Genomic DNA, 24,602 nt, shown 5'->3' on the forward strand with positions numbered 1-24,602 from the left:
ACTTGGCATGACACCTGCGAAATGCAGTTTGTGACTGGGGTCTGGACAGCAAGGTCATTGCCTGAGTCCATGACAACGCAAGTAATATAGTGCTGGCCAACAAGAATCTTCTCGAATGGGAGTCAGTTTCCTGCTTTGCCTACACGCTCCAATTAGCAATAACGGATGGATATAAAGCTAACGCCATGACTCCTGATTTTGTAGCTTTAATGAGGATTCTTCTGTATTTCAGGTTTTAAGTAGTAAAGATTGTAAAGTGTTTGAGAACTTTATTTATTTTCTGTATATTTCCTACCTGTTAGACAGAATGGGTTTGATTAATAGAAAAAATATATAATAAAGACATCAGTTGCAAAGCCAACAATATTAGAATGTCGGCTTTCATTCATAAAATGATGCTGTTAAAGAAATGTGTTGTTTCTACATTAATTTGGAGGTAAAATGTGAAATTATTAGAATGTAAAAGTATATTTAAAAACATAAAAGCTGTGTGTGATTAGTTAGCACTAAAATAAACATGTTAAACAAATTAAATAACGTATGTTTAATTTCACTATACGTGTGCGATTAATCGCACAAAAAGGGTGCGATTAATCGTGATTTAAAAAATATCTATTGACAGCCCTAATATATATATATAACATTTATATACAACAGAGTATAGAATGTAAACCAAAAAGATATATATTTTACAATAATAGATTACTTTCGTCACCAAGGAGTGAAGAAAGTAAGTTAAAAGATTGATAAACTGCTAACCAAATATAGCCTATATTTCAAGTGCAGACTAATGCAATATCGCTCGAGTAGGAGTGTATGTAGTGTTCTTATATCTTCATGGCTGTGATTAGGCCAGAGGCACGAGGCTGCAGGAGGCAATCACAGCCATGCAGATATAAGAACACTGCATACACGACTACGACAGCGATTGCATTTATACATCAGTTCGACGGCACAAGTGTGTAGATAAACCAGAAACAACTTCAGAGTGTCTTTAAACCCCTCCGGTTTTAAAGAAAATGGGGAACTACTTTCTTCCGCCATGAATCCAAGCCCAGCATAACAGTTAAACCTCGGCTACTAAATCCAAACAATCACTTATTTTAAATTTGCGTTGTGCTGAGAGAGACTTTTAAATGGCAACTCACCGAGAATGTGTTAATCCCATTTCTATTATCTTGATCGAGACCCTCGAGTCCCGCATTGTATTTTTTTTAAACAATGAGTGCAGAGCGCTGTGAATACATAGCTAGAGACACCGCCAACACTGACAACGTTTAGTTTCACTTAAGTGCGTTCCAATTATCATGGTGTATGGTCGCCACCTAGTGGCCATTTTCCAGTATTGAAGTTTGCGCAGTGTTGCGTACAGCAGTAGCCACGTTTCGTTTCATAACACGAACAATATTTGCCTTGGAGAAATATATGCCTGTAAGTTTATTTACTATCTTTAAGCGTTCATATTATGTGTTAACATAATATTGATTCTTGGAAGTTAAACTGTAATCGATATAATGATAATGAAAGAAAGTCCCATCGCATCACATGTGCGGATCGCAGTGCATATGTCGGCTATACCAAGCGAATTAATGTGCAGTTAGTAATTTCATATCTTGTTTATTGTATGCCAGTTTTACAAAAAAAAGAGAAAGCATCACAGAAGTAAACATTCTGGAAAGGATAAACTGCTTCGTGTGTTTGTTTGCTAGCAAGAGTAACGCAGTTGCGAGGACAGCATAGCCCGAGTTAGTTTAGTGGCGGAGTGATACAAACAGTAAGTGAAGCGGTTCAATGGTCAGTTCCTGCGATGATCCTGGTGGAATATCTCACGGCTATCAGCCAATCAGATTCGAGAACTGATGAATAAAATTAAATAATCAAAGGCTTCATAACACCTCTTAACAGCCATTGAGTCACTTCAAAATAATGCAGTTTTCCAGCTGAACAGTTAAAGCATGACCTACCTAATCATAGTTGCAGGTCTGATCTGTTAATAAGAAGCAAGGCTCCATTAATGGAAACAGTCATCGGTTACCTGAGGCACCGGTGTAAAACGAGAGTGTGGAAAGTGAACCTGCATACCAAGCATGGTCAGCGGATCCGACGGGGTCATGTTTGCTTTGGGCAATGCTGCTTTTCGTGCTAATGACCTGTGTCTTTTGGCTCCAAAATGCGAGTGTTTTGGAGGGAAGACCAAGAAAGCGGAACAAACTTCACTCTCATTGCTGTGTATGGTGTCGGAGTTGTTCCATTAAACTAAAAGGAGCTATTAAATGCTTGAATGGATCCTTATAATCTCCATGTGGTGCCCTCCTACATTCGTTCATACAACGTTTTCATTCTTTTCATTTAAAGCAAACAAAATTGGAGGAGTTTTGTCGAAGAACAATGACAAGTCTTGTCAGCAAAGAGAATAAGGGGCATTTAAAGCAATAATAAAATGAAAATTTGAAAACCTTTAACACTTTTTGTCTCTTCATAAATGCAGAAGAGATGCAATAGTTGGGTCACGGAAGAGGTGTGTGCTGGCTCCTCATTTAATCTTTTCAAGCACTAGATCAAACAGTGATACAAACATATTTGTGTAGGCGTAAAATTCTTCATTTTTCCCCGCAGGGCAAGGAGAGTGGGGATAAAAACTGCCTTTTCATGGCAAGTGTATACTTGAGTGCATGCTTGTGGAAACCCAAGTGTTAAGCAAAGTGGGCAGTATAACGTGTTAAAATGGACACTTCCGGTCATTAATACCTAAAGTGCTAAAGTAGGTCATTATAAAAATTACAGTATATACAATCTATATACAAACATGTGCAGGAATTTTTTTAGCAGTTCTCAGGAATCATTCATCAATGATGCCAAGAAGATGAGTTAAGACCCACAGTTTTCTAGGAGGCGTGAAAATTTACATTCCATGCATGCAGACCAAAAAGTCCTAATCTGAACTATGGTATTAACTCCGCACCATCACTGCCTTAGCAACTAACGGGAGTGCAAAAAGGGAGAGGCCATGCAAGTTCATACACCGCAGACGTGCAAGAATGACAAAGTGAAAGTACTTCAAACCAAGCACAAGAGAAAAATACATTTAGAGGCTATGATAATAAATATTTAAAAAACACAATCAGCCCAAATTATATAATTGTGGGTTATCAAGATAAGATAGACACTAATACGTTCGTTTGAGGCATTTCACACATCACACGTCATGTGTTTATTTCAGTGCCCATATTAACAGGTCATAGCATTCCCACTGCATGTGCGAGGTTCTATGTCCCAGAAGCGACACGCAAAGTACAGTTGGCCGTGCCTATTATTGCTCTGCGTCACATGCTGGACCCAGGTTTAAACACAATATAAACCACAAAGCACAATAAAATGTAAGTTCTTTGTAGAGGAAAAAAGTTTTCCAGACTAGATAAAGGTGAAAAGTTAGGGCTGTGCGATATTGAAGAAAAAGGCGATATGCGATAGCATGCTAAATAATGCGATATTCGATATGCGATACAACATTTCTTTTTCTAAAATCAATTTAAAGGTATTAAATATCTTTTTTTTAAATGATACCTGTATAACCACAAGCATTGTCGACTGGTTTTGTCACAGACATTGGAAATCTGTCTATGGCCAAAAGTCATGTAGCTTGCCTTTAACCTAGTTGTGTATCCTAAAGGCATTTAAACCAGCCTAATCACATTTTTATTTAGCCGTTTCAAGTCCAACTGGTACGGCATGTTGACTATGGCAAATAATGATCTTGTTTATACAGATGCATGCCACCACACTCACTGTAGTTTTCATTAATTTTGCACCGAAGATTTACAGGTTGTATTTACCTCCACTGAGCTTTCACACACCATTAGAAGCATGCTGACGTATAAAGATGAATATAGAGAAAATATAGTTTATATACATCGAGAACAAGCATAGGCCTAGTATGAAGGTCCTTTAATGTAGTGCCTAAAACTTGTGCATGTGCAGAGTAACACTATGCCCACACCAGACAGTGCAACACATTAGAAGAAATCTTTTCCATTGTATTTATGTCGCGTCGGGTGTGGACACAGTGCACGATTTATAAAAAGAAAACCTGTAAAATTGTTTGAAAATTACATTCAAATTTCTGATTGGTTAAATAACATGGCAGCTGGAATCTTTATTTGACTGACTTAATTGATGGTACAATTACATTATTTTTAGGGCTGCAACTAACGATTATTTTAATTGTCGACTAATCTAACGATTATTTTTTCGATTGGTCGACTAATCTAACAATTGTTATTTTTTATTAATCTAATAAAGATTTTTTGATTACCTTATTAATCCTTTGGCAAACTTTGCAAATAAACAATAATTTCTAGTATTTTCTTACATTATAAAGCAAATCATACTTTTTACTCCACTACATTTTATAAATAAATATTGTTGTTTTAACATTTTAATCCGTGTTTACATTAAAATCACCATCTTCTTTTAATTAAGTAGTTTTAATTTTAAAAGTAAAAAAAAACTGATTTTTTATGTACTTAAGTACTGTATTAAAGGTAAAAAAAATGTTTTACTGCACTTATGCTTTTTGTTGTCCTTATGTTGTTCCAATTGCTTCCATTGTTTCCCTCATCTGTAGGTCGCTTTGGATAAAAGCGTCTGCTAAATGACTAAATGTAAATAACATTAAAATAAAAAACATTAAAAAATGTGTATATGAAATACTAGAGCATGATATATGCTCTGCATTTTTTTCCTCCAAGTAATATCCGACTCTATTTTCAGTCTCATAATGTAACTGAGTAAAAGTAAAATACTACTATCTGTCTCTGTTTATTGTACAAAACTATCACCGTATAAAAGACTCTAATGCAGAGTGGCGTTAAAGCGAGCCCGCGCACCCGGAACTCAGAATGATGCGTTTAATGCATTCGCTTCGTTATTTACAGTTATGCGCATCCCGGACGCACAATGATGCGCTTAAAGCACCTACTCCTTCTGAAGTCCCGGGGATCATTTTGCTCCTCAAAGTAAATAATAGTTAGAACACAACGAGAAGAGATGATATGTTACATGTTTAACACACAGTGCGTTGCATCAATCCGACAGTATACAGTTAAATCAGAGGTTTAAAAAGAGTTATTTCGTATGAAGACGCAACATATTCAGACCGCTTCCAGTGCTTCTCATAAGCTAAGCTATACTCAGCGAGTAACGTTAACTCACAGTCTCTAGCAAAATACATTTTAAACAAAACCATAGACTATCATCTTGTCATTATGAAGAATAATGAAAACATTGGAACATCTTGGAAAGAGTAGCATCCTGACCGTCACCGTACACACGCATGCTGACAGTGGAGATTGACAGACAGCACCAGCGGAGGTCAGAGTTTCTTAATTATGCTATATTGGTTTATTCCTCGCATAAAGCTATCGAATGACATAAAAAGTGCATTGGTGGTTTCATGATAGTCAGTCCTTTTTGAAGCTTAAGAGTAATTTAAGCAGGGTCACAATCTGCAAAGGTTCACATACCGTCCGTTTGTGATTGCGTGTCCATGCTGTGATGATCGCATTCCGGGGGTAACGTTAGGGGGAATTCCTCCGTCCATTCACTAACTTACTGCGTCCGAGGCTCTCGATCGCTTTTTGTCGGGTGTATTACACTTTCTCTTGTTCTGCTGAATAACTTACACACGCCCGGGAACAGAAACTGCTATTACAGCAGATAAACGTAAATAATACGAAGCGTCGACGCATTTCACGCACGTAATCGACGACGTCGACGCGTCGTTGCAGCACTAATTATTTTCATAAATATATTTCAAATGGTCACTTCAATTAGTTTAGAAATTTTGTTTATTCATCCATCATGGTTACTGTTCTGCCAATCTTACTTTAAAACACTGACTATGAATTTCAGAGATTTTGCAAACCATCTTATATAAATGGAGAAAGTAAAGTCAGAGATGAGGTATGAATCCTGTAGAACCAGACAGAGCTGTACCAAAAAAAAAATGCTGTGACTGTTAAAACACCCATGCACAAAAAAAATCAATTGTGATTTAACCAACTTTTATGTAGGAGGTTATTACAAGATTCTGGTCTACTGATAATAACAATTCTCTCGAAGATTCCTTACCGAACCTCATTAAACACTATTACAATGCACAAGCTCTTGCTACTCACAGGCCCAAATTTCAGAAAAACAAGATATCTAAGCCATGCATTATCCTGTAGTGGTGCAACGGATCACAGAACTCATGGTTCGGATCATTTTCGGATCAGCTAATGTAAATGCTCATCATAGTTTTGTTATTATGATAAAAAAAAGTTTTTGATAAAGACGTTGTGAAAATACCTTGAAGATATCAACAGATTATTTAACAGATAATTAAACATTATTAAACAGATATTATTTATCTTCTAGGGCTAGGCTATATTATACAGTATGCAGGCATTAGGCAAATTTAAAAAATGACAATAGGCTCATAATATCGTCGCTATCGGGCTGAATCCTCGTATCTCCAAAACCATTATTTTTCAGGAAGTTAAAAAAACAGCATATTTTTTGAGTTATTAAACATTGTATCGTTAAAGTTGGTATTATACCTTATATTGCTATCATATACTGTTGTGTACCAACATTAACACAACATTTCCCCAAAACCATGTTTAATCGGAGATACAAGGTTTATAACTTGGGAGCAGGGAGATACGAGATTACGTTGTCATTGATAAGAATGGTACGGACACAGACGTCGCTGCTGCCAGCAGTGTTCATCAAAGTCTGCGGTCGCGTTGAGCCTTTTGACAAGAGACGAGGCTTTAAGAGCTAATGAAAGCTAATGATTGTGGTTACATACATCTTCCTAAACTCTATTTTAAACGTTAGAGCTATGAGTGATGCAATACCAAAATAAAACGTTAAACAGGCTGTCTAATATAGGCGGAAATTAATCTGCACGCAAATAAAGTCGGCGGTCGCGTTGAGCCTCTTGACAAGAGAAAAGGCTTCAATAGTTAACCAAAGCTAACGACTGTGGTTACATACATCTTCCTAAACTCTACTTTAAAGGTTTAAGAACTATAAGTGATGTAATACAAAAAACGATGAGCTGACTAGGCTGTCTAATAGGCGGAAATTAGCCGAATCTGCTCGCAAATTTACCTTCGTGGCTCACGGGCTTCCTTCTGCACCGAAGCATTACAGCTATCGATTTTAACAAAACAAACCTACTAAAATGTATCTAACCTAACCATTTTCGCTTGTTATTGTCTAAAAAACTTTCAATCAGGAGACGTAATGCCGAGAAGCTCCCGCGGAGTGAAGGAGAGGTGGAGTTACGAGACTTCTCAGACAGTTGAAGTGTCCAATGGAGTTAAGAGATTTGCTCTCAAGCTATTTTCAACACTTTAGATTGGTTAATAATTTGTAAAAATAACAGACCCACATGGGGACTGACCAATAGCATCGATTTGTGAAAAAATATGAAATTGACCAATTTTGGACATAGGAGGTTTCCGCCCGACAGCGACGATATGATATAAACGTGCAATCAGAGCAAACAGATGACAAATGGATCTCTAGAGATCAGATTATAAATGTGACAAGTGTTATGATGGCGATCATGGAGTGCGTTTTTTGACCGACTGTCTCTCATCTTCTGAAATGTGTTACTCAATTAAGAGTGAGCGGCATGTCAAAATTGCTGAAGTGGCGCACGTTTAAGTTTTTTGTGGATCGCCTATGGAGCATTGGATTGCATCATTTGCGCTTTGACTCAACACAACATTACTTTCACTTGTATGCAGAGACATAAGTTAAGATATACACGAGGATGCGCTTATTGTACTCGTCATGTCATTGTCCTTGACATACTGGCGAGAGAGAGAGTAGAGCGTCGCGCTCGCAAATATCTTTTAATCTATGATGACTTGCATTCGGAACAGTAGAGCACAATCCGTACGGATCGCAGATCAACAGCTATCCGTTTCACCACTATTATCCTGGACTACAATCCGGGTTATTAAAGAAACATATGGTCTGTGAACATGCACAGTGTATTATGTCGAACCCATTGAGAGGCCTAAAGACTGTTTGCTGGTTAAATGAATTGAAAGTTTCAAGAAATTATGGTTGAATTAACAATTCAGGTTTTGCCCCTTAGGAGAAAGGTTACAGATTTTGTTGTACCTCTTGGTTATCGTAGTTATGGATCTTGTTATCTTTGGTCACAGTAGTGTTGTCAAAAATATCAATATTTCGATACGTATCGATACTGAAAAATCTGAAACGGTTCCAATACGCATGTCACACGTATCGATACCAGTTGCGCGTTCCCGCTCAATCTTTTTTCTGACAGTGAGTTGACACACACTGCACGTGAACGCTGTGTCAACAGAGCCCCGCATCCTCTCATAGACTTGACTCGTTTGAGGCAGTTAAAAAGTGTTAATGTTAGAAAAGATGGCCAGTGCAGAGTCTCAGTAACACATCTGGCGCTTGGTGAACGCTCGTTTACGTTTCCCATGTTTACCATCTCGCTCTATGTATGTGCGCTGATCAATAATTTCATCCACTCGTTTTATTCGCCCTGGTTATATGTTGTTTATATTTGAACAGAGTCTCCGCAACAGTTCTCATGTTTAATGCACGCGTTTCTGTCTTTATGTGCGCTCATCAATGATTTCATCGTTCGCTCTGGTTAAGTTGATGTTTGAAATGATGCTGGTGCGGGTAAAGTCTCCGCAACAGTTCTCGCGTGTGATACACGTTTGCACTTCCGTGTTTACCATAGCGCTCTATGTATGTGCGCTGTTCAATGATTTCATCCACTCGTCTCATTTGCTCCGGTTAAACGTTGTTAATGTTAGAAAGATGGCCAGTGCGGAGTCTCTGCAACACTTCTTGCGTTTAAAGTTTGCGTTTCTGTCTATATGTGCGCTGATCAATGATTAAATGTGAATAAAAGCCAAATAAAACAATTGTAATCATATAAATGTAGGCTATTAACTAACATTAACGAACAAAGAATGAGCAATACATTTGTTCAAAAAAAAATTTAATCTCTTTTAAATGTTAGTTAAAAAATACAACTATTTATGTAAGCTCTGGTCCATTAATACTGACAAATACAACTTTGATTTTAAATAATAAATGTATTAGTAAAATGAACATTAGATTAACAATTAATAAATAATGTAAAAATATACCTCATTGTCTAATCTTGTTCAATTTAACTTAAAATAAAATGTAAAAAATTTAGGGCCTTATTGTTATGGAAGTTTTTTCCCCGTGGTATCGAAAATGGTATTGAATATCGATATTTTTTTAGGTATTGTATCGAAGTTAGAAATTCCAGTATCGTGACAACACTAGGTCACAGTACAGGGATGTACATTGTAATGTACAGTCTCCAATGCCAAGTCAACATCCCTTTGGGTTGTGGCCAGAATTAAAATCAACAATCATCTGGTTCCAAATGTAGAGCCCTAACCCATTAAACGTCCCATTACAAGACTCCATATTTCACTATATACATGCTTAAAGGGGTCCTATTGGATGGCTAAAACAAACATTATTGTGAGTATTTGGTATAATACAGTGCATTTACGCGGCTTACATAAAAAAAAAACATTCGTTTTCACATACCGTACATAACTGTTGCTCCTCTGTGCCCGCCCGCCCACAAGCATAGCGGCGAACTTCCGACGACCGTTTCCGGTTTGCTCTCGCACCGCACAAAATGTCAGTGTTTACAAGATGTCTTAAAGATCTGCCAAATATAAGCATTAACGATGTACAGCGCATCGTTGATGCCTGGTCCCCTGCTCCAACAAGCAAGCGGGACAAAGGATTTAAGCTCTCTATATCGAGTTATATCCACAACTACGAGGATAAGTAGTTTAATCTAAACTACTTCACAGTCTCTTCTCCCAGGGAGACTTGGTCAAGACAGCGGCACACAAAGTTTCACACATAACAAAGTAGTGTTGTCAAAAGTACCGGTACTTCAGGTCCAAGTCGGTACCTAAAAATAAAAAAGTTGTCGGCACCTAATTTTCATAAGACCCGGTAGCACTGCCGTCCTGGGTCAACCGGGTACTGATGCTCTGTCTGACAGGTTGTCAGTCGGAAACTTTTTATAGACGCAATAAGACGTGATGAGCGGATAAGCGCAGCTCCGATCTACAAGAGATGCGCACAGAAATACTTCAGATTAAAGTCATATCACGAAGAAAACGAACAGAGTTTTGTGGTGAAAGGAGGAAGCATCCAGATTTAAGTTAACAAGTTCAAGCGGTAAGTTTCAAATTCTGTTCGCGTTTGCATTATGAATGTTGTAGCATATGTTAAGTTAAAGGTTACGTTAAAACAAACGTCCCTGTTTGCGTGTTAATTTGTTAGCGCCAATGCTAATCCAGTCAAGTGTCCTTATTAACCATTTAATGCTTTTATAACTGTAATGGAGTAAAATAAATGGGAGGACAGGATGGGGTTTACACTACCTATTTTATATTGGCCTATCTGAAATCTATGTGCTATAGCAATGTGTATTTCTTGGATAGATAACTCTATTAGGTTTAAAAAGCCACAATTAAACTAAAGAAAATCTATCTGTTGCATTTATTATTTTAATATACAGTTACCTTAATGTAAGTAATCTTGTGTAAATGCAGTATAAAAACTGAGGTTTGTTTTAATATTGCATATGCATGTTTGTTCAGTCAGTTGACTTACTGAAGTTTATTCTATTTGTCTTATACAGCAGCAGACTGAGGAGGATGTTCATCAGCATGAAAGACCCCAGTGAGCACACAACAGTTTCAGCAACAATTAACTTGTATACTTCATGTATACAAAATGGCATTGCTTTCTATACATTTATATTAACAATGAGCTTTATTAATAAAATTGTGTTTCAATTAGCATGTACTGGTGTTTTGCTTTGGTACCGAAATTGGTACAGAGTTAAAAAAAAATATTGTGCATCCCTAAATCCAAGTAAGACACAAGTATGAGAAATAATCCAAATCACCAAAAACTTTGCTTTAAAGCAGCAATCTGTAGCCTTTTAGGTTAAAAAGTAAATAAAATAATATGTTACAGACTGCAACTTAAAAAAAACCAAATATAAATGTATAACACATAACCCAAACTCATTTTCACCTCCAGAAACCCTGGTGGGGTTCTAGCTGCTTTTATGGCCCTAAGTGGTTTGCCCCCTACAGGACTATTCACTGCGGCCGAGTGTGTGCTGGGTCCCTGTCCATGCACACAGATGGTGGGGGTGCCTCATTATCAGGGCCACTCTCTAGGTCAACAAGAAAAGCCTTTTGGGACCCTGGGAAACACGAGCGACATGGATTACAACACAGATTACAGGGAGTGCAAGAAAATGCAGGGCCTTGAAATTATTGTGCCCCCTTGGTCATACTTGCAATAAAGGCTTATGAATGAAAAGGGATGGAGCGACAGGCCTTGTTCTTTTGCATGCTTAAAGTCTAATTATCATCAGCTTTCAGTTTATATTGCCGTGACCCTGACAGCTGCTGAGAATTAAATCGCAGTCACGCTGCCATTTACAATCAAGGCCTTTAATTCCCACTATGTGCTGTTCGACTTCCCAAGATTTAAAACCCTAATCACACACCATTCCCACCAGGCTATCATGTGCCAGGTCCTACTGATATTTATAGTGGGCACTCTATGACTTTTATAGGATGTATTTGTGTACATTACAAGGGATAACAAACAAAGATATTAATGACATTATTGCTTATAAATCATGCTTCTTTACCCTTAATTTTTGTACTTAATATCGTCTGTTCAACGATTAACCGTGATTAATTACATCCAGTATAAATGACATAATATATGTCTGTGCATATTAATTTTGTATTTACAAACACATACACAAACATGTTTATATTTACGAAAAATATAAAAATTAATAAATGTTTATACATTATTTAAATTATATATAAATACTAATATATACATTATTTAAATTATATATAGATACTAATATATACATGCAAGTATTTGCATAACATTTTATTTGTATGCGATTAATCATTGAATATCATTCCACATATTTTAGTATAAAATTTACTGTCAGTGCTCAAAATAGCACCCGTTACCCCATCTTGACTTACAAAGGTTAATTGAGTCCTCAACCATACCCCTGCAATAACAATCCAGATCTCTAAGATAAACACTAAAACGTTGTTACATCGAAAAGTAACCTCAGTTACGGAGCCCTCCAACCACCAAAACAAAACAAAATTTCTGGGTAAACATCGTAACCCCATCTTTTACAAGAACACATGCTGATTCTCCAAACAACTCATGGGGACAACCAGGGAAAACAAGTGTCAATACAAGCATATAATAAATATATGGGTAGTTTTCTATAACTTCTAACGTTTGGTCAAAATCATTTGTCTTCTTGTACGTGTATTCGGTAGAACTGTACCTCTGTGTTTCTACCGTCATGGTTTGCTCATCTATCATCTTTTACCTTTTAAAATTTCAACATGTAAGGAGTGGGCAGACGTGTCAGCCACTTTAACCCAATTGAAAAGTCTTTGTGTTGCTTCTCATTCCTGCTCATGTGCTTCAGAGCACAGGGGTAGGGATGAAAGAGTTGGAGAACAGGGGGAGCTCAACCTCTGTGTCTCCATCTGCTTTCTCCGCTCTCACCACCCCTCATCGACCCCACTCTCCTTCTGCTACTGCAACCCACAGGTGTGAGTTTACCTCCCCAAATTACCCCCTCACGTACCCCCCCCGGGTCTCATGCTGGGCTTAAGTAGTGCCAGTGAGCCTCAGGCTACAAGTTCCTGCTGCCTTTACAGAAACCGCCTACTGTTCTGGAGCCAAACAAATGTCCTCAATTACACAGTCAGTTGATGGATGGCACAACAAACTTGCGATATGGCTGTGTAATATATCACAGGCCTTTCTAAACTTACCAAGCAGCTCTATTTGGATGGCATTCTATTTCTAACAACTCTGCTTTCACTAGGGAAAAATCATACATCAGAAAACGTTAACAGTTAAAAAAATCATATATCAGAAAAAACATTAACAGTTAAAACACGACAGCACCATGCTTTATAATCTCTAGAGTGTAAATGATTTATGAACTTTTCGAAGTTCCACTCATCATTGTTCCAACAAACAATCCACAATCTCACAGGAAAATGATCTAAACGACACAAATACAATGCCGTGTATGGCGGCTGAAAACCTCCTGCCGCAAAATTGAGGCTATGCCATGCAGGAAGAAAATGTTTTTGGGGCAGTCCATTCCAGATTCTCACCATACAAAACCAACATCTGTAAGAGAGGATGTCAGCGGTTATGAAGGGCCACACAAGCTTCTTGGGAAAGTGACAGTGTTCTCATCATTTGTTTTGTGGGATTGGAAACAGTCGCTAAGTAAAAGGCTATGCTGTGGCACACTTACCAAGATGACAGGCCAGGCTGACAAAGACCACTTTAGGCTCAAGAGCCTTTCTTTCTCATCTCCATGTGTTCACATTGTTTTAGAGTGTCTCTGTAAAGCTTTCTGAAGAAAGGTGGTCTACACCGAGGGTTAGCGGCTTTCATGGGAAGCGCACATTGGCGACTCTCACCTTTTCTTGCTCATTGGACTCCAATGCATTCATTACCTCTCTTCTCTCTCGCACACATCTGCCTCACGTAAATCCCATTTCCTGTGTCTATTGAGCGCGCCCAGTGGCCTGGTGCTGGGGCGATGGCCGCCACACGTTTCCCATGGCCTCCTCGCCCTTCTGCTCACTCCAGCGTCCCTGCCCCTATTGTTCCTCATCTGTTCTTCCCCACCCAGTGCACAATGTTGTCTGCCCACCAACCCATGCTTTAATCCAACACCCCTCCTCTCCCCAATACACTCTCCTTTGATACCCCCTTTCCATAGCCAAAACCCCTGCTGCTAAAGCAGTACCTTGGCAGCTGGAGCAGTTGACCATGTTGGCTCAGCTGCTGGTTCACGGGACCAGAGTGATTAGAGAACAACACCGGGAGCCAGCTCAGGCTAATTTTCATTATCCGACCACTCTACTAATTAATTAAGGCTTAATCCACTGGAGACCCCCAATGGGACAGCATTTGACAATTACTGTACCTGAGACCTACCATAACAGATTGTAAACGTAAAGGGCACTGGAAACAGGTTTTAGTATCTTAACATTTTTGGAACTTTTGGAGTCAAAAGAAACAATAATATTGGTGCAACAAATCCAACATTTGATCCATCATTTAATGCAAATGTGGAGGAAAGCATCAACTTGGGACAATGGTTTCTTGCAATGGAGATGTACACTAAATTATAGGGTTAGTTCAGCCAATAATGAAAATTATTTTATCATTTCCTCGGCATCATGCCAATTAAACCTGCATGACTTGTATCTGAAGAACACAAAAGATGATATTGAATTGAAGAATATTGGTGTCCAAACAACATCGGCCCTTATTGACTTCCATACTATGGACACAAAACCACAAGACATTTCTCAAAATATCTTTTTAGTTTGACAGAAAAAAGTGTCATATAAAGGTTTGGAACAACATGAGGGTGAATAAATGTCTTTAAGTCTTAGAATATGTCATGTTTTGTGTGATCAGGCAGGGAAATATTGAAATAATGTGTAAAAAGGACCAGAGTCTGGTGGTGAAGCCACAAAAGGGGTGGTGTCCAGGTAAGAGGTGTATATTGGGTGGCAGTATTTGATGACAGAATGGATTGGCAGTAGCCATCTAATTTAGCTCCACATTCCCGGCATGACTGTGTGGGTGGCAAAGTGCTGTGACTCAGTGATGCGGCTGTGGCTGAAAAATCTGATTTCTTTCAGGGAAGCAGAGCTTGAAGGTGTGGATGCAAAGATTCCACTTATCTTCTGTTTACCTGGAAAAGTGTCTGGTGGTTTTTTACCTGCACTTAACAGCACCACTTTTGAGCATTTAAGACCTCTTACTATCATTCATAATGGAAAAGTGGGGCCAAATGATTCTTTTCAACTAGCCTGAACAGAACTATCAACTATTTGTAATTATTATCATGATTTATATATCGAAAAACTAGTTTAAACCATTTTTAGTCTAATGGACCTGTGTCGTATTCTGAATAAAAATATTCAAATGAGCCTGGCAAACATCACAAAATCCCTGTAGTCATATTTAGTAATTCCAACTTGGGTATCACGTTAAAATGTAAATATTTTTTCCCATTAGCCTGAATAAATAATGAGGATACATGATTAAGGTTGTGTTTTATCAAGGGTGTTGTGAAATGTGACACACCATGAAATCCCTTACCCGTACAATAAGGTACTTCGTGAGAATCCCATGAGCATCTGGGCAGAATGCACAGTGCATTCCATCCATTCCCGCACAGAGCAGCGGATGTGGATGACTAAGTAAGGTAGACTGGGGGATTGCTTGTAAACTAAAGCAAAAGGAAATATTACTAAACTCTGAAAAATGCCCTAAGTGCAATGAACAGCTTGAGGAAAACAATCAAAGAGGAAACACCTACAGGTGCCCTGGAAGAAAACAAAGGGATTTCAATCATGCCAGCACAACAGAAGGAAAAATGACGTAAACTCGGAAAGAAAATGGATGTGTTGACATATTTGCAACCTCTCAGCAGTTACATTGAAATGAGGGGGGGAAATGCCAAGAGAATTATTAACAAACAGGTCAAAATGTGAATCATACCTGTAGGCAATCTGAAATGCAGTGCATATAGACAATATGCATATGTTCAGTCCCTTTCCTCATAGAGCATTTTATTACTCAGTACAACCTTGAGAGCATCCCGCTGTTAATTCTGAGCCAGCTGTGCTGTTATAACGCATGTGCTTGAGGCAAAGTGGCTGCTTTCCGGTATGTAACGTTAGCTTATTAGCGCTTTAAAGCTAAAATCAAAATACACGGTTTCGGCACGACTGTCTTTGAAATACGTCGTTTGGTGCTACTGTATGCATACTTACTGAGCTCATATTGAAACATGAGACGCAATATTGGTCGGTGAAAGCAATGACAGAATGAATGGGGGTTGGGCTGCTGACAGCGAAATGATGAGGTGTCTGACCGTATCATTGACAGATAATACAAGTAAACTATAGCGACTCACCTGGTTATAATGCACCCTAAACGGTCTCAGATAATTCGAGTTGGTGCAAGGAACGACCTGAATATTATTGATCTGCTCCATGGCTTTGATATAGCTGCCCACGGGTACTTCTCACAGCAGATGGAACAGCGGCAGACTATGGGAGAATGAGGGGAAACGTCTACGGAAGCCTGCGAAGGGCAGAATAAAAACGTCTTTGCGTTGTTGTTGTGATAGCTCGACAGAGAGGACCATATAGGGAGCATCAACGTCTTTGTTAGTGAATGGTAATAATGGGTAGATGATGTCATTCATTTACTTTATCAGGTTAAATAACATCCGACACACTCCTATTCTCCACCTTTACCGCGCGCGCGCGCCTGACGCGCGAATGCAGGTGTGTTTGGCTCGTGCAGACATTGCTTCAGATTAATGTATGCGGTAATTATGTGAGCAGCGCGCGAGGCGTTGAATAAACCGCCAAATTTAGTCGAAGTTTAATCCGGTTATCTTTCTGGAAATCATTCTACACGCATTTAATACATCACATACAATGCTACATTATTTAGTCAAACCCAAACATTACATACACAATTGTTTAACATTTTATAAATTGGAAAATAGCTATTTACTTTTTAGATGAATAGACAGAACCTGCTAACATAAACATCGAACGTTGTGACGTCACGTGAAACCAAAATGTAGCACACTAATGTTTTGTTTCACAAACTAAGGGTGTTATCGTTTGAAAATAGTAATGACATACATTTTATCATTTTGACCTCACAAAAACTCCACTCTTGCGAAATATTTCTGGTTATCGGATAGCCTAACAGCATCGGTAAACCCGTAAGTCTAAACATGTGGTTTGAATGAAGTTTTGAAGAAACAGAATGTTGCATTTGAAGTGGATGTTTTAGTGGAGTGGAGGTTTCTTATCTGACCATATGCCCCTCTCATGAAAAACAGCTGAAGGAGCTCATGAACTCTTCCTTGAAAAATATCTTTACTTATAGCCTAAGTCTTCAATGGCTGGATCTTTGCGATAGTAAACGTTGACTTATAGGCATATTGTCCCATTGTTGTTCAATGCAATAATGTGATACTGGAGAGATGATTTATCAGAATAATGTCTTCTGACTGTATGAAAGAGAGCCGAAAATAGGCAAAAATGTCCCAGTTTTGTACTGTAATTCTATGAAGTGAAAATGTGAGTCAAATGTGAAGTCAAAAATCAAATGAAAGAAGCATTTTATAGATTGTCTTGTGATGCTGTGAAGTAACTTTTACATCACAGACAGTGCAAAACTGTCACCTCCATGCAGGGTGACAATTTATCTGCTCGTCTGTGATCACACATCTTACTGCAGAAAGTAAACCATCTAGTTGGAGAGGGAAAGAATATTCGTATCGATGGCCTGACATGATTTCAGAGACTACAGAAATAAAGCGATTTGCTAATTACTCCGGGACCTTTGTGACTGTCAGGTCAAGGTTACAGATGTAGAGAGCATGAAAATGACTTGCAGTCTCTAGAATGATAAGAAATTATATCTATTATTTTTGCCTTTATTGGGTTTGTGCAATCTTTATATTAAAAACTTTTGTTCATCCAAAATATACAGGGAATAATATGCAACTGTAAGAAAGCATCAGGTCAAATTATTTGATACAACAAAAATTAAATAAAAATACATTTAAGTTAAAAGTTTAAAAAGAGTATTAAGTTAAAAAAACTATTTTTAACTGAAAATAAAAATCTAATGAAAACATTGTCAATCAAAATAATAACAATTAAAAATTGTTATTTATTCCAGTCATGGTATTATATTTACCTAAGCTAATATTAATATGAATAATTGTTGATAATAATTTCATAATTTAAAATATTTTTTATTGTTTTAATGGAAGCATTTTCAGGAAAAACAAATTCACAAATTTAATTTCTGGTTGAACCTCTTCTGCACAAAAAATACTTTTCTGTATTTATTGTATTGAGCAGCTTAAACATATTTAGTTCATACATTCAGTTTCTCCGGGCCTTTTTGTTGTCTCACAGTAGCAATCAAACAAATAAACAACAACAATAACTTCAGTCTTGGTTTAAAAGATGTATTCTTATGTGGTCCTGGTTTCTCTGTATAACTCCAGTGATTAATATGATAGAAATTGAATGCACAATATTCTCCACACCCTGCTCTTTCAATCACAGCGAACTCATATTTCTCATACCTCTAATCATAGTTCTCAGAACTCTCCCACACGAACAGTTTCCGCCCCTTGGTTCCCGCCCTTCCAATCTTCTGTGAGTTTGTCTGGAAAAGTACAAGTTCTCATTTGATCTGAATAAAATCTTTTGATGAAGGCTTTGTGGAAGTGGGTTGATAAGAGGAAATTTAGTATGTTCCTTATGGATGCTGGGGTGTGCACCTTTTCAAACATCTTTAGACATAATACTGTGCACAATAATACAATAATCAGTGCTATCACAAAAGTACCATATACAGGCCAAAGCCAGAAGGTGTTGAAAGGGGTGGAGAACGTGTAACTCCCAGAATGGCCAACTTTGATTCTAAACTTGTGGAGAGAGAGTGATGCAATATGCCAAAACCTCAACATGGCACTCCTCAGACATTCTGTGGGTCCCAATCTCTTCAAGCCAGTTTCCTCCTAAGAGGGCCATGGAATCCCACCCTCCATACACTAGCAGGATATAACACTTTTGCTGGCTGATTTACATCTAAATAAACATTGCCAGACAAAACAATGTGCGACTGGAATGGAAACAGTCCTTTTTTCTTCACCCGGCCAATTGATATGGGTTGATCGAACAAGGCTGCATTTTATGATAAGCGTATGGGCGGGGAACATGAGACCTAAGGGTGGATAAATCTGGACACGCAGTGGTACTGGTGGCTTTTAGAATTGAAGAAAGAGGTTCAAATATAGTTTAAAAGGCCTGCATAATATCAATCTTTAGTTATATAAGTTTAAATGAAATAAAAATTAAACAGCTAACTAGTTATACAAGAGACAATTATAACTGTACACATATGCAAGCACAGACATAGGAATATCTTTCATTCATGTATGTCTTTCCAAGCTGTTTATTCACCCAAAAATACGAAATCTGTCATTGATTTACACTCATGTCGCTTAAAACCTGTAGGACTCTTCTGTGAAACACAATAGATATTTTGGTTTTGTATCCATACAGTGGAAGTCCAATGGGGTCCAATATTGTTTGGTTACCAACATTCTTCAAAATATCTTCTTTTGTGTTCTGCTGAAGAAAGTCATACATGTTTGTAATGACATGAGGATGAGTAAATAATGCAAGAATTTTCATTTTTAGGTAAACTACCCCTTTAAATGCTTCGCACCAATGGATGAAAAAGCCCTTTATTTAAACTGCGTACAGTATGTCTCCAAGTAAGTAGCTGAAGAAGTGTGTGGGCAAAACTCTTGAGTACACAAGATAACTCAACATGAGACATGGCTCATTACCCACATCTATCTCTTAAAGGAGAATGGAAAATAGATACCGGATCACCCATTCTTCCTTTCAGTCAACGCGAGGCCCACTGTTGGACCCCCTGTATCTTATCAGACCATCTTTTTGGCTCGGGAGTCCCGAAAGAGTGCTAATCCTGCACCCATATGTGCATGCCAGGTCACTGTGGTCTGGACCATCCTTCACTCTAAATTACATTCTCTGCTGCTACAACACAAGCCAGGCCACTGATGGCTCAACAGCATGGCATGGTCATGGAGCCTCACACTCCCCTTTTCTTACAACTGTCTTTCTCCATGTCTCCTCTACTGTCTGGTTACAGTAAGTTTATCAGGAAGGGTCAAGCATGGATCTGTTGTTGCCGGCACTGGAAAAAGGTCAGGCTTCTGGGAATGCACTTAGCTGAGGTGCCTGCTACCCTTCTGTTAGCATGGTGTTGCGTCATATGCAGCATCCACAACAAAATAGTGGTCATGAAGGTCAGTTACTGCATAAGGCATTTTTATTTTATTTTATTTAAAAAAGCATGCCTCCACTGTAAATGTTTTCTCTTGCTGCCATAAATTTTAATATTACAATAAAATTGGCTTCACAAATCATTTGAGATTACTATTTTTAAGTATTTTGCATTTTTATATTTTATTTCATAAAAAGCATTTTTTACTTTTACTTACTATTAATTACTATTTAAAATTTTGTCCAGTGGTGAGTTGCTGTAACTTCTAAAAATATGTTGAAATTGCTTGACTTATTTTGATAAGTCGAAGTAACATAAAAACATTAAAAATATTTAAATAATTCAAATGACATTTAAAACCCATTTGATTGTACCTAAAACTACTCAAAATACTGTTACATGAAATTGAATGGCGACAGAAAATTTTTGTAATGTGAAAATACACTTTCAGAACATGTACTGTGACCATTAATTTAAAAGCCTAAAAAAAACCTTACATGCGCGATGCCATGCAGGCAGGTGTGAGGTGCACGGCTTTGGGCGGGATAAGAATGGCCATTCCCTGTGACATCAAACGAGACCTCGTCCCTCCACCCTTTCCAGGTAGGGCCTAAATTAAGGCAACCCGATCCGTGTGGAACTCGCCTCTCGTGAATGGTCCTTCAAAGCAGCACGCCTCTCTTCCATCCAAGGCCTTTGTAATGGAATCCACCGCTGTTATTTTGCCCCTTGTATTTTCAGGCAGAGCTATAATTGTTTTTGTGGCCCCGAATGTGTTACCCAGACGGAGACCGAAGTCCCGCGTTCTACTTTTCAGTTTGTGGAAGAATTGTTGCTTTATTCAAGAATTGTTGATTTATTCAGACCGCTTTTTGATCACAATACTGACATCTGTTTATATTAAAGAGTCATAAACTTGACTGTATGACTGTAGTATGTTTGGTTAGGTGGTGGAAAAGCAACAAAGTGGTGTGAGGGGCTGAAAGGTATTTTTAGAAGTGGAGTAAAAGGGCAGCAGACAAAAAGTGGCAGCCGTCGTTGTGGATTACAGGGCAACAGGCCTGACAAGCCAACTGAACCTTGATCTCTCTCAATTTACTAAGGGACAGCTGACCACCCCCTCATCTGCCGAGAAGGTCTATTTTAAATGCATCAAAGCTCAAATCCTATTGTTTTATACAAGGCTTTGCATACTGGAGGCGGTGGGGCAATTCGGCCCTAGATGCGAGGCTCTGTGTGTGTTTGTGATATGGCTTGTGCCTCTCATCACCATGGGAATGCACGTTCCCCTGCTAATTACTTGCTTGAATTGGCCCACAGAGACACTGTTAATGACACGTAACCTGATCTGAAAAACCTGAGACGCTCCGCAGAAGGCGCAGCCTGTATATACAGAGCGAGGGGTTATGGCGGGTGGTGATGGGGGACATAGTGGAAAAGGTGACCAGAGAGAAACATACAAAAGCAACGTGTGTGACACAGTAAACCAACTGTGCAAACGCACAGGCATGTCATCTCAGTCTCTAATTCCACTGGCCATGATGTGTCCACAGTGGCGTAACTTTGTTTTGAAAAGTGGTGGGGACAGAGATGACAAAAACAATACTTTAAACGGTCATTTGGGGAAGGTCAAGTGGCTGTTGCGGTGCATTACACTTAAAAATAGTTTATTCCTATGACTAGAAATGTCACTTGTTCATTGGTTTACACGTTTTTGTGCTTGGACAATGGATGCAAAAGCAAGCGACGCGAGTGAGGATAATGCACGCATTGTTATACTGGCTGCATTTCTGAAGTCGCGGCTCTCTGTCTTCCACAAATAAAACTAATGAGTGTGAGCAATGGTAGTTGGTGAGAAAGCGGCGCATCCTGCGTTTTCCACGAGTTTTCGATGTTAATGGCCCCTACACACCTTCTGCAAGCATTTCTTAATTTCTTCCAAAAAGTGGTGGGAACATGTCCCACTCGTCCCACCCGCAAATTACGCCTATGTATGTCCAGTATATGTGGGGGAGGGTAGAGGGAAGGTGCTGGTCATAGTTGTGGTGGATGAATCTATGCGAGTGTGACGGGGGGTTTAGACCTGCAGTTGCAGCTGTGAATAATGGCAGCCTAAGAATAATAATTACTGCTTTTGTCACGGCAGTGGTGCGGTAATGACATGCTCTGCTATAATTTACCACACTAGTTGTAAAACTGTATGCATGCAGAGGGACTGTAGCAGCAGAGCAGCCATAAAGATCAACAATGCGTGATGTTGCATCTAATGTGCATGAGGAAGCAAGGTTAAAAAAACACAACACAGGGGTGATTCACAGCCCCTAAACAAAACTAGTGCCTGGTTACTACCAGAAAGTAGGCTTCCACAGCATGCCTACAGTAATTATCATGCTTTTTGGTCATAGTCGTCACCCAAACGTGAAAATTCTGTCAGCATTTACTCACCCTCAAGTTGTTCAAACCTGTATACATCATAGTTCTGCTGAATACAAATAAAGATATTTGGAAGAATGTTTGTAACCAAACGGATCTGGGGCACTATATACTTCCATAGGAGGGGAAAAACTACTATGGTAGTTAATGGTGCCCCAAAACTGTTTAGTTTCCACATTCTTTACAATATCTTCTTTTGTGTTTAACAGAACAAAGATTTTAATGCAGTTTTGGAAGAACTTGAGGGTGAGTAAATGATGACAGAATTTTCACTTTTGGGTGAACTATCCCTTTAAGGCCCGTTCACACAAAAGAACAATTATTATAAAGAACTATAATGATACAGCTATAATGAACCATAAGCAGCCACATCAACAGAACGTTGCTTAAGGGGCGATTCACATTTCGCGTCTAAAACCACACGGAAAACGTGAGCCGCACCGCTTTCTCTATTCAAATGACCCGTGTGCGTGTGCGGCACTCTGAAAGTCAAACTATTTCCATCTTGATGCGGCGCCGACGCGCCTAGAAAAATGTATGCGCGTCGCGACCGCGTCGCTCCCTATTCGCTCACGCCTGCCGCGTGTTTACATTTAAAATAATGAACTTGCGCGAAATGTGAATCGCTCCTAAGCTTGCGCTCTGCAGTGTCACATTTCAAATTTGCGAGCCCTTTGAAATTGAATGGATTTTGGCTCTCAGTTTGTTTATTCATCAGCTAAAAAAACAACATAAAACATTTTTGCTGCCTTAAAGTATGCCATTAAATTGTCCTTACAAGTCATCTCAACGATTTTTTATTTCTAAATGTTTTACATTGCTTCAACCCATCAAAATAAGTTTAATAAAAAAGAAATAAGCAACTTAACTTACAGTATCTTTATCAGTTAAAGCAACTCACCATTGGCAAGAATTAAAAAAAGTAAACTGAAATGACTCGTAAATTCAAATTGATTGTACCTAATTTAAGGCAGCAAAACAATTTTACAGTGAAATTTCTTAATAGTGTTCCTCTATATCTTTATTACTATAGCTGTGGTGTGGAACCTACTATTCTCCTAATTTAGTTTTTTTCTCAATTTTACAGTTAGCAATATACTTATGGTTATTGGTTTGAATAGGCTTTTACTCTTGCATTACAATAATATTGTCTATTAAAGTAATAAGCAACGAAAGGCAGTGCTTTACATTTATTATAAATAATATCATAATAAATAGTTCCACCAAGTAATACAGATCTTAACTGTAGGAAATCAGATATCATGATATTATAATCACAATGAATCCTTTGACCATGATAACCGTGAAGTGAAAAATATCTGATATCGTGACAGAAGGTATGAAAAACAAAATACTGTAAAACAGGTTGAATCACAGGCCAGCATGCTGAAGCAAACACTGAACGTAATAGAGCATCCCTCCTCGCTCTGTGCTTGCATGTCATCGCATGACTCCTATTCTGGGAGAAATAGAGACAACTTTAGATCATCACATTCATTATCAAAACTGAATGTGAATCACACGTAGAGATCATCTGGGTTATTCAGAGCCTCTGTTAATCACTACGGGGCAGAATTCATTATCAGTGTGAAGAAACAGTTTCACACCCTCATTGAACTACCAGCGTACATTTTCACCTCAGGCTCAAAGAGAGCAAGACACCTGCAGTGACAAAACAAATCTCCATATTCTAAAAAGTGACATGAGGAAAAGTGAAGAATACAACTAGTATATCTATTTTACTATTAAATGAATGCTGGTAGTGTTTTACACAGATGCTTGACATTTGTTTGACATTTTTTTCCTGTATGTTGTGTGTCAACTATTCTTGTAAATCGATTCGTCACAGATGGTTTTACTGTAAACTGTTAATCAGATGCACCCACTCATACAGACATACCGAGACGTCCTGATTCTAACCTATGTCAGTACACAACAGAGAACACAGTTATTCACTATTAACATTTTAGTAAACATGCCTTTTTTATTGAAGCGATGTGATGCCACTGTTGCTTACTGTATGAGGGATAAGCGCCACCCATTGGTCAGAGTGATAAACTGCA

General features: G+C 38.4%; 1 protein-coding gene across 3 annotated transcripts in view; it reads right to left on the reverse strand.

Moving 5' to 3' along the window:
• The window catches only part of nudt14 (nudix (nucleoside diphosphate linked moiety X)-type motif 14), a 41,013-nt gene extending 24,693 nt beyond the window's left edge, over window positions 1-16,320 (reverse strand). The window contains exon 1 of one of the 3 annotated variants that reach the window (XM_057353150.1): window positions 16,157-16,320. In XM_057353150.1, coding sequence (XP_057209133.1) covers window positions 16,157-16,237 — 81 coding nt within the window. In that variant the 5' untranslated portion in view covers window positions 16,238-16,320. The remainder of the gene's footprint in view (window positions 1-16,156) is intronic. The other 2 variants (XM_057353152.1, XM_057353151.1) reach the window with 2 other exon arrangements.
• Between the last annotated feature and the right edge of the window lie 8,282 nt (window positions 16,321-24,602).

Source organism: Triplophysa rosa, linkage group LG15 (genome assembly GCF_024868665.1).
Source record: "Triplophysa rosa linkage group LG15, Trosa_1v2, whole genome shotgun sequence".
NCBI lineage: Eukaryota > Metazoa > Chordata > Actinopteri > Cypriniformes > Nemacheilidae > Triplophysa > Triplophysa rosa.